We start from the raw sequence: 18,172 nt of genomic DNA, 5'->3' as shown, positions 1-18,172 counted from the left end.
TAACATTTGTGGAGAATAAAAGCACATTTCATTGCAGCGAGTTAAACCGACTTTGTCCTGAACTGTAAAAAGTGACTGTTTTTCTACGTGCATTTTCATGTTCTCGTGTCTGTGTTCTTATCACGCTGTTCATCAGGAGCTCAGATATCATCTACATTACATAATCATCAAGAGCCATCAAACATTAATTTTCATTATCATCCATCTAAACAACATTCTTCAGTCCATCGAGCTTCGACAAGGTAAGATGGCAGGTAAGGCCCCTACCTGAGGGGCTCCTCACCGTTTTTGTGCTGGATTGATTATGTAAAAGGGCCCTCCACTGAATTTTAGATCCATTTTAGATTCAGCCTGTAAGAAAAGCACCCTTGAGGGCTGAAAAATGCATTTCCATAAACTGCTGTTTATTTACAGCCTTTCAAAGAGAGTCAGTAACTATAGATGCTGATAAAAGCATGGCCAACTTTAAAGCTAAAATAAACCTGTTTACAGCCGTATATTCTGTTGTCTCTCTAGTTAATTTTCCATTTCACGACAATTGTACTGGGGATGGATGTTTTCATAGCTAACTTGTTAAATTATTAGGGCTTGAAGTTACTGATGCATCATTAGGGGTGTGGTCAGTGGGCTGGCTGTTGGCTAGGCTTTACCATCTGCTAAGGTGAAGTGCACTTCTCAATCAGTGTTTGTGGATCTGGTCTTTTTTTGCGCCATTTTAACAGAGCTATATAAACAATAACTGCATTAACACACTGCACATGTGCTCCAGTTTTGGTGTGTCAAGGTGTAATGTATAAAGCAAGTAACACTGTAGAGGGATCTTGCTCACCCAGCTTCCTACTGCTAACTAGCTAAGCACTCCCTTTCTGCTAAAAGAAAACAAACAAATGAGCAAAAAAGAGCTGCAGTAGTAGAATCTGTGTTTTGAATGTGAATCCAGATTTGAAGTTATGATTTTGAAAGAAAGCCATCCAAGACTCCTTTAAACTGCCTTGTGGAAGTTGTAATATCAAGTGTAAACTATATCCAGGCCCCCCAAATCTATTCGTTTTTCCGAGTTTCCTTTTCAAATTGCTTCCCTATATTAATGTGCAATACTAATTTCGCTGGGATCCTCTGTATTTCAAGCAGAAACTTGTCAGACTTGAGCCACTGTAATGTACTTCATGCAGGTATTTTTTCCAGGTATTCCGAGTCCCTTGGTTCAATTTGTTTCTTTTCAAGGTACACCTCGGTCCCTCAAGTCTTGACTTCTATTACTGTCCCTGTAAGTGCTGTGCGGCACGCTTGGCTGCGCTTAATCAATAACCCAGAACAATCAGTAAACATGGTCGCTCTAGTATTAAGTGTTTCTCAGAGTCAGAGCACCAGTGACACACTCTGAAAGGAAATTTGCTCACAGGTGACAGGGGAGATGTCATTTGGATTGTGTCCTTCTCTGCCAATACATATTTAAATTCGCAGAGTGAGAAGAACACACAGAAAACTGCCAGATAAGCCAGCAAAGCATTCATTCCAAGCCACTGAAACTAATATGTCTGAGCTGGATAGTTTTTCCATATTCGCTCTCTGTCAGCTCCATTTCATTCAGTTTTGATTGCATTTCCTCAGTTGTCACTTCTCTAATTGAGGCTCATGATTCTTTTAACCTTAACGTCTCCTTCTCACTTCCATTTTCTCTCTTTTAATCTTACATCTGAAGGTCCCCCTTTCCTGTGATCTCCCTGTCAACAAGGCTTGAGATACGTGATCAGCTAGATTGATCTTCTGTCTGTACAACCTGGGGTGCAGGGGGCTTGATGGATCTCCAGATCAATGTCAGAGTAATTGGATCTGTGGGGCGATACCTTGATAACTGGGGAAGGACCTCATGATGAAGTATTTGAGCATTAACTCACTTTAGTTTAGCGTTCAACCTCCAGATCCCCCTATTACTTTTTCTCTCTAAATAAGGTTAAATTTAAATACGTAATGGTTTAAATTTAAATACTAGTCAATCCATGTAATAATACATACACTTACATGGAAATGTACATTATATTTGTTTTGCTCATGGCTCACTCATATAAGATGAGCCTTTTGCGTTGCCTGCCTAAAGTTGCTGCATACCTGCAAGCCCCTTTGCAACCCTGCTCCACTCAGGCTTGGCATTTTCATGCTGTCTGACTTAATCAGTGTCATATCTGTTGTCACTGATGCTTTCTCTACACTTACACCTGCTTGTTCTGCTGTGTTACCTGGGGGGTTCTTGCTACAGCTCTGCTGGTTTCCCATGTGTGCACATAGAAGGGCGGGGAATATAGTCTCCAAACATTTTCTTTCTGCCCTTTCAGTTAATTTTTGTCAATTTAAACTCTTCTAGCTACAATCCTAGTCACACACAACTGTGTGTACTTTAAGTTGCTCATAAAATGGAGAGGTCTTGAAGAAGTAAACAACTCATGCAGAATGCACAGCACTTTGTTTTATAATGAGGTGATGTGACCTTTACTTCTGCTCAGTAGCTGCTGCTAATATCTGCTTCAGCAGTTCATATTTCCCAAGAATCAAAAAGAGCACTGAAAATGGATTTGATGGGCTGCCTTCACTCATAAATACACTAAAAAGTGCAAATGTATGTTATGTATCTCACAAAACCCAAGTTAGGGTTTATAGTTTTTTTTTTCATTCCACAATAAGATGATCACTTTTCTTCTCTTTAAACAGCTCATGCAAAATTTAGAATTTTAGGGGGGTATTGTTCTGCAGATGTCCGCAGCAGTGGATTACATCTGATTTCGGCCACGCTGGGACTTTTTCCTTGCAGTTTTTGTTTGGCCAAGGCCCATCAGTGTAATTCTATTTTTCTATTAAATTAAGATAGTGTCTGCATTAAAATTTAGTCACCGCTGAGCTTTTTCTGTAAATGACTTTGGTCAAGGACGCATGAGCTAAAAAGAATTCCATCCTCTGATGACATCAAGACTTTTCTATTGTCATCCTCATTTACCCATACAGTCAGCATTAGTTGTGTCCCAGTTTTGCTGTTATATAATCATCTCATTAATCATGCAGATGTTTCTGCGCTGTAAGACTGTGCATGAGCATGAAAGCTAATAATCATGGTTTGAATTTCCACCCCTTAATTCTGCAGCATGTGAAAAGATCATCTGCAGTTTTGTTCACACAGCTCAGTCTGTGCCTGCACGTTTAAGGACGAAACTCGACGAATCAGTATTTTAGGGCTGTTTGATTTATAGGGACTGTAAAACAGGCAGTATTTAATCTCAGGGTGGGTAGTATTTTACAAGTCTATGACATTACTTAGCTTTGCAGGTACAGTTCAGCACATTTTGTGTTCAGAAAAAGCCGAGCTAAGCTAAACTAATATTGCCTCATAGATGAAAGGAAGCAAATAAGAGTGATTCTCAAAAACTGAGTGGATAAAAAAGAGATAAATGTTACCACTGAAAAAAGGTGTTTAGAAAGCATTTTAGTCAAAGCTGTCTTCAACGTTCTGCAGGAATGAATAAGTGAGGTTAACTAATTTTTGATTATCAAGGTAATTGGTATTCTTTAAGAAGCCTTCACATATATAGTTTTACAATTAGGTTTAAATGTCACAAGTTGAATATAGATGAGGCTTTTCTAAGAGGCCATTTGTGATAATGATACCGTAGAAGGAGGTGGAGATAGTAATCATGGCACTTGACTCTAAATGGCAACAACTGGCATTTATTTGCAACCAGTAAAAACAAAACAAAACAAAAAAGCTGTGTACTGCACCTTTAGTTGACCTTTCGGTTTTGAGACACATTTCTATTTGAAGCAGAAACTTTCAGACTAAAACATATTCCTTTTCCAAAGCCCCTGGGTATTAATATTTCATGTATAGACAGAGAAAGTATTTCAAACCAAGATATCTATCATCTCCATAGCATCTGAAGCTGAGAACCCGTCTCTGCCTCCGCAGAAATTTGCATTTTGAATTCGCACTTGTGTTTAAGTAAGATCATTATCTTAATGTGCTAAACCTCTATTAAACCCCCTGTTTGTTATGGGTCATCTTCAAGAGGATTAGAGACCGTGTCCTTGACTTCAAATATTTACATACCCCTTCTCTTCTTTTTGTTCACCTCAAAGTTCAAGTAAAATCTGTTATTGCACACTCTAATTTTATTCTGCATATTCTGCATTGTGGCACCGCTTTGTGTTGCATAGTTTTTCTCCATTTTTGTGTGCCTCATTCAGAGGGGAACATGAGGTCAGCATGGTGCTGATCTCTCCGTCAGAATCGATTTAGAGACGTGGTGTGAGAGAGCGGTGCCATCGCCGTTTTCTCAGACCACTGTGTCTCCAGAATAATCTCTCATCAGCGCTTAGTGAAGTGATCAGAGGTAGAAGTGACAGAGGTCTAATGGGGAAGATTTTCAGCAATGCCATTCTTGACACGGTCATCTGCCTCAGCACCTCTTTCTATACCTTTCTTCCAATCTTTTTTTATACACGTGTCTCCTTTTCTTTTACCACATGCATTACATTTGCAGTGGATTAGCATGCAGCCCTTTAAATGACAGCTAAGGATTTATTAACACACGAAGAAATCAGAGTTTCCTGAATATTTTGCTGCAATTGCTGACTGAGCAGTAAACTGGAATTTATTAGATTCCCCAGTGCAATCGTCACCAAGTGAACCATTTTGCATCACTGTAACTGGTCTTATAGTAACATTAATGGACACAGCAGGCAGTCGCTGTGAGTTAAAAGCCCACTGCATGCTATTCTCTGCACCAGTGAGCCAACAAGCTGGCTTTGGAAGACACATCAAAAACATTTTCTCTGTGTCACGAAACTTGACTCCAAATTAACGATGGTTTGTCCAACTGGCAGAAAGAAAAGGTTGAAGGTTTTAGACTTTTTGAATTCAAGTCATAGTTCTAAGAACTTAATATTTATGCAGTGCAGTTAAACAAGACACAAGTACCACCTACATCTATGCTCTACCTTCACATTACTACTGAGAAATAAACTTATGAGGAAGAATGTAACACTCTGACATATGTGCAGAGCCACACCAGTACGCTTCAGTACCCATAAACCAAGCTGGACTAGTGTTAACATAGAAGGTCAAGGACAGAGTTGCTAAATCTGCAAAGGTCCATCTTCTACTGGGTCTGATGGGTCCTTAGAGATGAAATAAAACAGGTAACACAGACAGAAGCACTGTGCACTGTGTTCTGAAAACATGCACTTTGCACTTTTGACTGGACTGTCCAGTGAAAGTGGTACACAGCATTTGCAGTTCCAACACAATCCTCGTTAGAGCTGCCATCAAATCCTGTCTACTTTCCTCACTTTCTTCCTCCATCCATCATGTTCCAGCTCGTCCCGGTGGCTGTAATTCCATCTGAATGGCACAGTGTATCAGATACGCACTCTAATAACGAAAGCAACGTGACCCAAATGCTTTATTCATCATCCCCGACCTGGCTTACGCGGAAGCCAAAACAAACAAGCTCGACTGCTACATTTAATCAAATGCAGCCAAGCTGACAGCCCTTTTTTGCGCATTCAAGGGCACCCCTGCAGTGGAACTCTGCAGAATTTGTTTTGATGAGGGACTCCTCTGCGAGTAACGAGGTCAATCATATTACCTCAGCGCCTGTCTTATAAAAAAAAAAGACTACACAATCTCTATTTTAGTTTCCGCACAGTCATGGTGATAACGTCTTGTTGTATTAAGAGTGCATGCAGCACAGAACAATCCAGATTAAAAAACGATGAATATTCAGGCTGAGTTCGACTGGTCTGCAAGGGATGACAGCCACTGAGAAGTCGCCATCAGCAGATACAGTAGAGCTGTGAACCAGCATCCTATTCAAACTCCACCTTAATATTCTCAGTACGTTTCACTTTGCTCACAGAGGCTCTGCAGTGAAATGTAAATGGAGTAGATAAGGTGGATTTTCAGTGTCATTCCACTATTCTAAAGAGCTTTGTATGTGATTCGGTTCCTCCAATGACAATGACAGAGGCTGCATCTTGCTGAATTACCCACTTATCAAAAATTGCAAACCCTACAGCCATTACAGCCTATCAGTGTTTTTTTTTCTTTTGCAGAAGTCTGATGGTTTGGTGACTTTGTCCAGGACTAAAAGGAAAGCAGATTAGCAGCTGAAAGTCACAATTTGATCCTTCTTAGCTGCAGTAACCATTCACTCAATTGCATTTGAATTGACAGGAAGGTTATTTTGTACGGACCAAATTTATCCTCTTGTACACATCACTCTGATATAAGAGTTCAGCTCTAAATCCGTAAGAGAATCAAAGGAGGAAAAAGCAAAGATGTGAATTCTCTCAGATGAATACTTTGCTTTTTATAAAGTACATTTTCATGCAAAATATTTTGAACATTTATGTATTCGTTGTGTTTCTTAGTGATGGACTATAACTCTTTTTTTTATGGAAAACAGTTTTCCACTTCTTATTTTGCATAAAATTATATTGCTGTTAAGTCATTTGACCAAGGTAGAATTCGTTTGTAGTTGAATCGAGGCAAAGAGGTAGCCTGAGTTTCTTGTTCACCCTTTCATTCACCAGTCTGGATACTAAATTGGTTCTGGTGTAACTGACGCCCCAGCTTCACAGACATGACTGAAAGGTAGCCCATCTGCAGCCGTTGACTCATAACCTCCAGTCAGGAGAATCGCTTCAGGACATCGTCCTCAGCTGTCCTTTCTGGCATGCAGCCGAACTTCAGCTACGTTCTCAGTCCTGGAAGTATTCAGTTTTGTTTAGACAAGCTTGATGGAACGTGCAGCAGGCAGGATGTATTTGTTGTGAATCCACCAGGCGATTAGCTGCTACAATGCCAACGTGGACTCCATCAGACGTCACACGGACTTTGTTCTAGTGAAGTGACAGAGACACTTGTGTTCTCACACGCAGCTTCATGTCTAGAAAAGTTCAGGGCTGCAGTGCATGTGTAGAAATGTCTTGAGTGGGGGTTTTTTTGTTTTGTTTTTTGAAAGAGTCACCCACTCACTCATGAGAGTAAGTGGGTGAGTCTTTTTGTAGGTGTTTCAGTCCCTGCAAGGCAAACGTTCACCATGAATGAGACTTTCACAAAAATCGTGCTAGTTCTGTTTGTAAAATGGTGGTGCTGTTCTTTCAAAGCTGAAATCTCCTCCACATTAATGCCCTTGATAAAGTAAGATGAGCAACAGAATTATATTCATTGATTTGGTGCGAATGAAAAGGACTTTGAAAGATAAGCGCTCTTTCTAGGCACTTCCAAAGATACCCACACCCTGATTGTTCTGGGAAACTCAAAGAGGTTTCATCTAGTGTTCGAGCTGCTGTCAGATGAGGAAGGCTATATTACATCTCTATCTATTTCCCACAGCATTTGAGCAATTTTTCACAGGCAAGATTAACGGCCTGTTCCGTTTCAGACAATTTAAGGTTGTGTGGAAGACTTCTCTATGGACTTCATGTAGATTATGAGCTCTGTTTGCTGAAGAAATAGCTGGATGCCATGACTCAGCTATTAGTGTGGTTACAGATTCAGGATACATAACAAAACCAGCATGGAAAATACATTTACTGAACCATGACAATATTATTTAGATTTGCTGATCTTTAGTATCTAAAAATAGGCAATGTTTTTTTTCTTTTTCCAACTAAATTAACTTATTTTTTCTTTAAATCTCCTCGTGATTAGTATTCCACCAATGCACGCCTATATGCATTGTACACTTACAAAAAAACGTCGAATTATAATAATACTCTTTTACCTATTCGCATGTATCTTGTATTCGTTGCAGTTTTAAAAATTATTATACAACTATGACTCTCATATTTGGTCTTAATAATTGCTGTCCTCACTTTTACTATCACTGACACAAAAGAAATGTTTCACCAATTTATTTTCGCTCTGTATGTCTCTTTCCATTTTCTTTAGATCGAAATGTTAGAGCACAAATACGGCGGACACCTCATCTCCCGCCGTGCTGCCTGCAAGATCCAGACTGCCTTCCGCCAGTACCAGCTCAGCAAAAACTTTGAGAAGATCCGCAATTCACTTCTGGAGAGTCGACTGCCTCGACGCATCTCCCTGCGCAAGGTCCGTGTGCAAAATACGGAGGGTTTCTCTGCTGAACGGGCGCTGGCAGAAGGCTGTAACCTGGCAGGCATCCCACTGGTACGCTCACCATCTTTGCCTGCCACGGTTGGTGGCACCCTAACTGACCTGGAAGACTCCTTCACTGAGCAGGTCCAGTCATTAGCAAAGTCTATAGATGATGCACTCAGCAACTGGAGTCTGAAGACCATGTGTTCACTCCAAGAAGGCGGCAACTATCAGTTCAGTGCCGATTCCTTTAGCGCAGCAGCGGCAGCAGCGGCAGCAGGGGTTGGAGGTGGTGGAGAAGGCGGGGGTGGGGACGTGCGAGACTCTGTAATTCATCAGGGCTCCGTAGACCCAACCGACCTCTCAAGGAATGCAAGCAAGCTGATGATGGCGTTTCGAGATGTGACGGTGCAGTTTGACAGTCAGAACTTCCGCGTTTCATCTTCAGTTAGGGAATCATCCACTTCTGTCACCCTCAACAGTGGCACCCAACAAGAAGGAACCTCCAGCACTGTCACCACCACTTCCACGACAGCAAATTCTGCACCAGCCCCTATCCCACCCGGTCCTTCACAAGAACCCCCTCCTCCACCTGCAGACATCCTAGCAGAGCCCAAAGAACTCCCACCCCCACCCCAGGAGCCTCCACCACCACCAGAATCAGAGATAGAAGGCAGCGAGCAGGATGTTGAATTCCCTGCGCCACCTCCTTCTGAAGAAGAGCTTGGGGAGATGGAGCAACCTCCTCTGACCCCTCTGGATAAGATGGCATTCCCCCAAAGCCCAGAGGAGGTTGTTGTGGTGGTACCGCCACCACCAAGAGAACCAACTGTGGCCCCTCCACCACAGGAGACTATAGTGCTGGGTAGCTCTCCTGCGGTGGAGCCTTTGGATGTTAAGAGATGTGGCTCTGAGACAGCAGACTATAGCTCAGAGCAGATGAGCAGCAGCAGCACATCGACGGAGGCACGCTCAACGTCCGAGGCGTCGTCCAAGGAAGCATTGCAGGCTATGATCCTCAGCCTGCCACGCTACCACTGTGAGAACCCCGCTAGCTGTAAATCACCCACTCTGTCCACAGACGTCATGAGGAAACGCCTCTACCGCATCGGCCTCAACCTCTTCAATGTGTGAGTAGCAGATTCATTCATTAGTGCTTGTAGTTCTATGGTAACAGAAATTAAAATCAGCTGCCGGTTTGTTGATGAAATCTCAGTATAATTTATAGCTTTTGAATTAGTGAACTGTTGGGTGTTGAAGTTACGTCATAGTAATATAGTTCTTTTCAGATCTGCTCAAGTTATTGCCAATATTAACACTCTGGTATTCATACTGCAACCACATTTGCAACTTCTGTTGTATTTTCCTGCGTGCCTTCATAAAATCAGCAGAAGAAGAAGAAAAAAAGAAAACAAAATGTGCTCTGAAAGCTTATTTATGTCTGGGGTGTTGCACCTTTTCTCTCATTCTGAATCCAGTTCCCCTCGCTGTCTAGTGAAGAGTGACAAAGTCAAAACAAGATAAAAACTTCCCAAAATGCCCTGCAGACAGGGGCAAGGTGGTTATATGGCAGTGATAAATAGAAAGAAAAAAATGTTACCAAGGTAACAGTGCAGTGCATGGGGAATGCACTTGTGTTTATGTATTAAGTAAAACAAAACAATGAACCCTGGAGATGTGTGCTTGGTGACATCCAACCACCAGTAAATTCATTATTGAAACATTTAATCATAAACAAAGTTTACATATGAAGAATTTAAGTTAAAGCTAATGTCAGCAAACCAAGGGAAATGAATATCCCATATTTAATTTGTGCACCACTATGCAATCCCATTTTAAAATGTCTGGAACCACGTGACCCCTGTGTGCTAAGTACCCAACAGCAGACTTGGAAGGCATTAATAAATAGAGAAATTTACCATATGCTCTATTAGCCTTTCACCCAGAGCATACCCTAAAGGGCCTAAACACCCCACATATTCTAATAAATGAACTGGACTCGTGTAGCAAGCTCAGCTCAACCGCTGATTGAGTTGCTGGGTAACAGTTAGTTGGAATGCATGAAGGATGAATCCCCCAAAATAATGGCAGCGATCCACAAAGCCTAAAATTCTCATTAGTCATTCTTCTGCAAGTTGCGAATGTAATTAAAAGTTCCTTCAGCATTGTGTGAACCAGTACCTTGGGAACTGGGATGAAAAATTTGTTAACATTTCAGCCCGAGCAGGATTGGATTTTTCTCTCTGCCACCTCAGCCATTTCTGTAGAAGCTCTACACGCTTTCCAAAATATCTTGCACTGAAGGAAAATACACTCTCCTCCCTTGGGTGTGAGATTTTGTGAGGATATTCATCCAGTTAGGCCATGTCACACATATTTGCGAGATTGGAGCTCATAAACACACATTATCTTTTTTCTTATAATGCCAAGCTCTGCAGCGCCATAAATGTGCACAATAAAGCCAATTAACTTTGACTCAATGCTGGAATGAGACGATGAAAACAAGAGACGGAACGAGCTGTGCTCTTAGTGAAGAGTGAGCACAGAAGGAATACCAATGTGGGAAATATCCAAAATTTAGAAAGCAAAAAACGATGCTACAAATGATACTATTTAGTATTTCGATACTATTTAGTTTTATCTTTGACTTTTTGATTAACAGCAGACATCACATGAACACATTAATATTGTGATTGGTGACAAATTAAAGGAAAAACCCAATTACCTGACACTCATAGTAAAAGGGTCAAGAGGTAGTGCTAGTCTACTTAGAGGTGAGTGATCACCTTTATTATGTATTTGAAATTTTTCTATAGTGACTAGTGTCTTTTAGGATGACATTGCTCCAATGTAAAGAGAGCAAGACAACAATGCATTGTGAAAATGATTTAGATGTAGCTATGGCTTTGCAACTAAAATTGTTTTAGTTTTTTTTGTTTTACAACTTTCTATTATGTTTCTGTTAAAACTAATACATCAATATATATCCAAATTTGATGACCATTTTTTATGATGAGAAAATCCACCTGACTATTAACATTAAAAGCCTCTGAAAAACTATTTTTCCTGAGCTACAATTTTGCTTGATTCAGTGGAAACCCGGAACCCATTCTGTGTAAACACATTTCTAATGCCAGTGCCAATGTTTTTAAAATCCTTTCTATTAATATCTATGTGTGGTACCTTGAATTAAGCAACTAAAACACCCGAGAAAGCGTCTGGAAGACTTTGGCCGACATTATTTTAAAAACAGGTGACAAAAGAATCCAACCTTTAGTCTTCTTAGCATTAAAATGCAACATGGCAGCCACCCATTGCCTCTTTGACACTTCCTGCACTGGCAAATAAATTATGCAGATTAATCCAATATAGATATAATTCCAGGTGAATAAGGCAAGCTGTTATTTATGTGTAGAAAGTGTTCCTGCTAGATCCAGTTACAATACAGGTGGGCTTTGAATGTAGGATATGCTACTTACATTTAATCCAGTTTTTCAAACATGTCTGCTTTGATAGTTTTAGTCTGACATGCATGTGGAGTGGCAGAAAAAAGACTGGATGTAGGATTTATCTGTTTGCTCAGTTGAGATACTGAGTGTTTAATGGCAGCCCCCAGTTTGATTACAAGCCTCTGTGACTTTTGAGCGCAGCTTGTGTAGCCTTTCAGTCATCGTCTTTTGATCAAACACCTCGAAAGATAAGCTGACTTTTAATAAATTGGCTGAGAGGAAAGAGAGAGATAGAATGATGAATTAGGAGCAAAAAAAAAAAAAAAAGGTAGGGAGAGGCAGGGAAATCTGGCTTGTGGCTTATTAGTTCCACCAGTTCGTATCCTTCTTCTAATACCTTTGCTGTTGTATCCTTTGCATCTTAAATAGGGCTGTTTGCTTTGGGCTAAAACTTTAGGTATTGCTTGATCATGCAGACAGAAAAGGCTTACAAATATGCATCCAACTGGGTAGTGTAAACAGTGAGTGTGCACTGGTCTGTGTTTGTCTTGCAGCGGGGGGTCAATGCATCACCTTTCCAAGGGGAGTAAGAAGTGTTGGTGTAGAAAGTAAATTAAACAGAGGAAATTCCAAACATTGGTGTGTGCATGCATGCATGCGTGCATGCGTGCGTGTGTGTGTTTGTATGTGTGCATACTAGAATAAAAAGGCAAGACAAGTGAGTGATGGAAATGTAGTGCAAAAGCAACAGAGAGGAACTGAAAGAGACACAAAAAGGTAGCGCAGGGAAAAGCTTGAGAGAAAGACCACTTGATAAAGTTTCCACCTTGTGTGTGGCTGGAATGACAATGACTCCATTATGTGAGGAGAGTGTGTGCCAAGGACACTGCCATCACACAAGGGAGCTGGTAGAAAGTCTTCAACAGGGAAATGTGCAAAGAGGAGACAGGAGGATGTGTGACATTAATGACAGATTCCTGAGTAGATTTCTCTTTTGGATGCATGACTTCTCAGCTTAATACGGCTCAGTTAGACATGTCCTTATTTCACTTTTCCCCGCGCATACATTCTGGTGTAGTGAAAGTATTGATTGGACCTCAGAGGAGGCCCAGCTTGCATAAAAATGGAGACCCGTAACTGCTTTTCAAATTGAAGAAATGGCGACATGTGAGATTTATCAGTGATGTGAAGAGTGAGCATGTGAGACAGACATATCAAGCAAGGCTAATTAACACAGCAATTCCACAAGAGGGTTTCTGCCAATCAGTAGGCGAGGACTCCACAAGGGGGGGTCTTGTTTGTTTACTTGGGCATACACAAACCTTTCCTGTATTAACATTCTACCCTCAGTGCTAAATGACCCAGCACATGATTACAAACGCTGAAATCCAGATGGTCAAACAGAGGAAGCAGTTTTAATTTCTCACAGAACCCAACACCTTTTACCCTCATTTGCTCCCAATATTTAGAGAATAAGACAGGCCATACTGCTTTTTAAAAAAACTGTGAACCTATTTCATTAGAACAAAAAATGCTTTGTAACAAGTGCTATCAAATGCTTTCTCTTAAATAGATAAATAAACACAACGTGTCATCTGTGTGTGTATATGTTGTAAAAAGTAGCAAACTTGTGCTTTAACAACCAACCAACCTAAGGACGGTAAAAGCAGGCATGTGACTGCAAAAGCTCTGCAAAAGCATGCTTGATGGACACGAGCAGTTTGGTGCAACAGTGGGTCCTTGTTAATGATTTGGGGTTTTGAAGCGTTTACAGGTACAACACACAATCGTGTTTCCACTCAGAGAAATGCACAGGGGTGCTAACCGGCCATCAACCTGTCACTGGTTAGTAATGGAACAGAAATCTGTGCATCTGGAGAAATAGGCAACATGCAGTGCTGACACTTAAGCTCTTGTAGGGCCCATAAAACACAGTTTTGACTGCACATCTGTCCATTAGCAATAAAATAGAGGGCCAATAAAAGAGGGTATCAAGGTGGTAAGGGAGAGGTGTATTTATGGCGAGGTCGTACTACACCGAGATGTTGCAAAATAAAAATAAATAAATAAATAAAAATAAATAAATAAAAACTATGTCTGCTCTGAGGAGGCAAGGGGGAAAGACGCCTGGGAATGTAGCACTATATTTAGAAGTTGTTGTTTTAGCATGACATCTGGGTCCTGTCTGGCACTTACGCTTCCCTTCCCCATGCTTTACACGGGTGTGGGTCAATTTGCTGTGTGTATGTTGTGCTCTTGCTCTTCTTTTACAGTTTTTTTTTTTTGTCACGCCTAAACTTTGTAAGAAAACGGTTTCTGTTCTTAGCTGTGAATAACATCCGGCACCATCTTGCAAAAATCCTCAAATAAAATACTGACCCATATAATCTTAAAAAAAAATAGCATCTTTGCTCTTAAGGCTCAGATTTGATAAGGGAACATTCTGGAAAAGAAAATAAATTGCAAAACACTCCACAGCATGATGAAAGGATGAAAAAGCAAGAGTGAATCAACAGTGCTTTCACGATCTAAACTTAATGAGTTTACCTGTGCAGCAAAACCTTTGACCAAAAGCATAGTGCTTGCAAAGATTCTTTAATATTTCTTTTTGAATAAAACTGCTCTTTGGACAAGTTGATGTGTGCAGGCTTATTCTGCACTGCTAATCCAAATCTTACACTTCCTGCATGATTTTGCAGTCCCCCCCCCCCCCTATCTTTTTCTGATTACGAGTAATAATCGCCATGTGGGATCCATCTGTTGTTGGGCAAACATCAAATGAGTGATATCTGCCAAATCCATTTGGCGAGACAGCACCTTCAGCTGAGAGGTTGAGACGCTGAGAGTGTGCCGAGGCTGTTGCAGCAGATGCTTTCAGGCAGTCCAGTCTGCGCTCATCGTGCTCACTCTTTGTCCTCACCCTCCCATTCCCGCACATCTGCTCAGTCTGGTCCTCTTCCAGTCTTCTCTTTCTATTCTGCCCTTTATCCTCCCCTCTGTCATGCCCTTGCCTCACTAAACCCATTAGCTCTGGTACACACTCTCTTATGTAAAGGCTGTAGTTTAAACACTGTATGAAGACTGGAGTGGGACAGCTGTGACCATAATGCAGCAGCCTCCCCGGAGCAGCTATATGGTTATAAATAGTTAAGATATTACTCCTGTATTCATTTATAACTTTGGCCATGTAGTCAACTGAAAGCTCTTGAATCTCCTGAACGAATGCTGGACAGGGAGATGTACTCTCTTTTGAAAACAATGATTCATAGGCCCGCTGAGATATTTCGACAATTTTCTGATGCATGAGCATGTGAGTGCACCTCATCACTCAGTAAAATAAATGTTTCCATGCACTACTCATGCATTAAACACATACAGTCCCAAATGAGTTTTTGTCTCTGTATCCAAGGGATACTGGCATTCATTTACATACGTTAGCCTGATGAATTATATCCCTCTTCTGGAATATGTAAAGAGCAATATAGTGAGGTAACCATGTGTTCGTCCTGTAACAGTGACTTTATACCTACATGCTTCAAAGAGTTAAAAGAATTACCACCAGTCACCAGCTGAACACATTAGGTACCAGAATGAAGCACTGCGAACTAAGAAAAGGAGTAAACACATTATAAGAACATTTTACCTATCAAGATATAATAAAAAAAAATTGTAAAAATAGTCCTTACCAGGTTAAATACAAATACAACAAACACTAAGCCACTAAGAAGATAGGTGCTGCTAATCAAATGCTAATAATTGATAATTAGCAAGTGTGAGCACCTCTATAAAAGCAGAAGTTTTGGAGGTTTGCTGGTCTGGAGCATTCAGGTATGTTTTAACATAATGCTGCAATCTTAAAGAAGCAGCTACTGCTGTCCATCTATCTGCAAAGGGCTATAACACAATTTCCAAACAATCTGAAGTCCATCAGTCTGCAATGAGAAAGATTATTCATAAGTGGAAAACATTCAAGACCAGTCCCCCAGGAGCACATGTATTAGCAAATCACCCCAAGGTCAGACCTTGCAATGTTCAAAGAAACTGCAAAGAAAATCCAAGAGCTTCATCTTAGATTCTACAGGCATTAGCATGTTAAATGTTAATGTTCATTACTGTACAAATTAAAAAAGACTGAACAAGTATTGTTGGGTTTGTAAAAGTTGCATCTGAACCAACCTCAAGACTTCTGGAGACCGAAGTGAAGATGTTTGTCCATAATGTAATCATGCACCAATCAAATGATCCAAATCCCAGAAGAAAATCTATAACAGAATAGCTGAAAAAGAAAAGTATCATAGTGTTGCAATGGCCAAGTCAAAGCCCAGAAGTCAACCTGATTGAAATGAGAGCTAATTTTTGAGAGAGCCCTACATAAATGAATGACCACAAATCTCAATGAAGTAAAATGAGTTGGCCAAAAGTCTACAATGATCTGAGAACCTGATGAAGTCATACAGAAAACATTTCTTTAAAGGTGTTGCTCCTAAAGGTGGCTCTAAAAGCTGATGAATCATAAGTTAAACTGTGTTTTTCACACACTGCTTCTTTGGCTTATAGTACTTTTTATTAAATAGATAATTACACATCATGTGTTATCATAGGTCATGTGTTCTGAGGTTGTATTCATTTTAGAACTTGGGCTATATTTGAATATGTATCCTGTAATGTAATGACTGTACATTAAAGAAAAATTCATGTTAGCCAACAACTAATACAAAGTATACATGTGATCCAACAAGTGCTGTTAAAAAATACTTCAGTATTTATTTGGTAACAGATGGCCATGCCAGTAGCAGCTGCTATATGTGAGCAACAGAGTATTAAGACTAAACCAGCTGCTGGTGTAAAAATAAAGTGAAAATAAATAAACTTGATCCCATGATACTTGGATATAAAGTCAATGCTAAAACCACAGAATTATCAGTATAGAAGTTCCTTTATATACAATCTATATCTAAACTATACTGTATCAGAGGAAATGTAGAGCATACAGTTGACAAAGTATTGCAGTGATGTCTGTTTAAACCCAGTTCTAATTTAACTTTACAAACCTTGTTAACATTTTTTGAGATTAGCCACCATAAACTAGCATACTAGTCGCACTAGTTTAAATAAGGCTACAGACGCAAAATCTTTGAGCATGTGTGCTTTTTAAATCCCACTATTCAGATTCGAGTTGAATTTGAATTTATTTATTTAAAAGGGACAGTGCAGTTTAACATAATCCAAGTACAAAACATGAAACTGATGTAACGCACATAAGTTTATAGCTATTGCTAATTTTCAACAATTGTCCCTTATTGGGCTTACAATCAAAATAGATAAGTTTTACAATAAAACATACATTTTCATAAAACCAAATTACATCATAGATACAATTACAGTTAATAGACAATGAATTAAAGTACGATTAAAAATCTTTAGTTAAAATGACTACATCTCTGATTTCCCTTTAACCGAACTTTAACCTTCAATTTAAAGGATCTGATGTCTGTAATCAATTTGATTTCGGTTGGAAGTGTGTTCCACAGATGGCAAGCCTTTATGGAAAAAGCTGACTGACTAAATGTAGATCTGCGATATGATATCTTGCAGTTGCTGTTCACCATGCTCCTAGTAATACGATTACTATCTTGTCTCTGGATATATCTATTAAGACACTCTGGGGCCATCCTATTTATACATTTAAAGACTAATTTAAGAAAGCACAAATGATTAAAACTCTTAAAACTAAGTAGATTATATTTCTTTAAATGTGACAGTGATGCCACCGAACAGATTTTTTTTTATCCATTATTTTTAAAGATTGGTTATATAAGGATACCACAGACTGAATTGTAGATGGTGCTGCTTGGGTCCAAACTGTCATACAATATGAAAAATGAGAGAATATCATGGAATGCATAAATAACTGAGCTGCTGAAGTGGGTATATAGTGCCGAATTAACTTAAAACAATTCAGATTAGCCTCGACCGTCTTAGAAATCTTCTTTAAATGCTTCTCAAATTTAAGATGTGATCTAAAATTATTCCTAAAAACTAAAATGCTTTAAAAAACGAACCAACAGAATAGGCAAAATTTTCAGAAATGCCACCTTGAGGAGGAGACACTTGTAAAATTGACCAGAAATATGAATCACTAAGTTGCTGATGTCTACAGAAACAGCTTTGTGATTAGGTTTTAGTTGCTGTACACAGTAAGCGACCTAGGATAGATACTTTTTTTATTACCAGTTACACTGTTACAAAAAGCCTTATTTATTGTCCACCAGAAATGGCTCATTAACATGCTGTTTTAATGTTCCAAAGTATGTTCTTTGGAGTGATTTACCTTGTTTTCATTTTTCAACCTAACAAAACACAAAAACAACGAAATAAGACCATTTAGTGAGCACATAAATTACATCAACAAGTTAGATACTAACTGCCTCACTGATGTGATCTAACGAATTTGGAATCAATTCATAGTTTCTTAGCATTAACTAATAGCCATTCACAAAGTGTATAATAGCTCTAAAAACTTTACTTTTCATACAGCATACTTCAATACTGAAAAAAATGTGTCTGCTATAAAGCTAGTGACAAATGAGTGGACAAGGGCATCGTTTTGAAC

General features: G+C 39.7%; 1 protein-coding gene across 1 annotated transcript in view; it reads left to right on the top strand.

Moving 5' to 3' along the window:
• Window positions 1–18,172, top strand: part of iqsec3a (IQ motif and Sec7 domain ArfGEF 3a) — a 128,266-nt gene that overhangs the window by 72,029 nt on the left and 38,065 nt on the right. The window contains exon 4 of the mRNA XM_086269091.1: window positions 7,943–9,240. Within this exon, the coding sequence (XP_086125217.1) occupies window positions 7,943–9,240 (1,298 nt within the window). The remainder of the gene's footprint in view (window positions 1–7,942; window positions 9,241–18,172) is intronic.

This window comes from Aulonocara sp. 'chitande type north' Nkhata Bay, linkage group LG17, assembly GCF_057382095.1.
Source record: "Aulonocara sp. 'chitande type north' Nkhata Bay isolate Kocher_YH1m ecotype deep benthic linkage group LG17, A_spYH_male_GT1.1, whole genome shotgun sequence".
Lineage (NCBI taxonomy): Eukaryota > Metazoa > Chordata > Actinopteri > Cichliformes > Cichlidae > Aulonocara > Aulonocara sp. 'chitande type north' Nkhata Bay.
The sequence above is the reverse complement of the archived record's forward strand: the minus strand, read 5'-3'. Positions and strand labels throughout refer to the sequence as shown.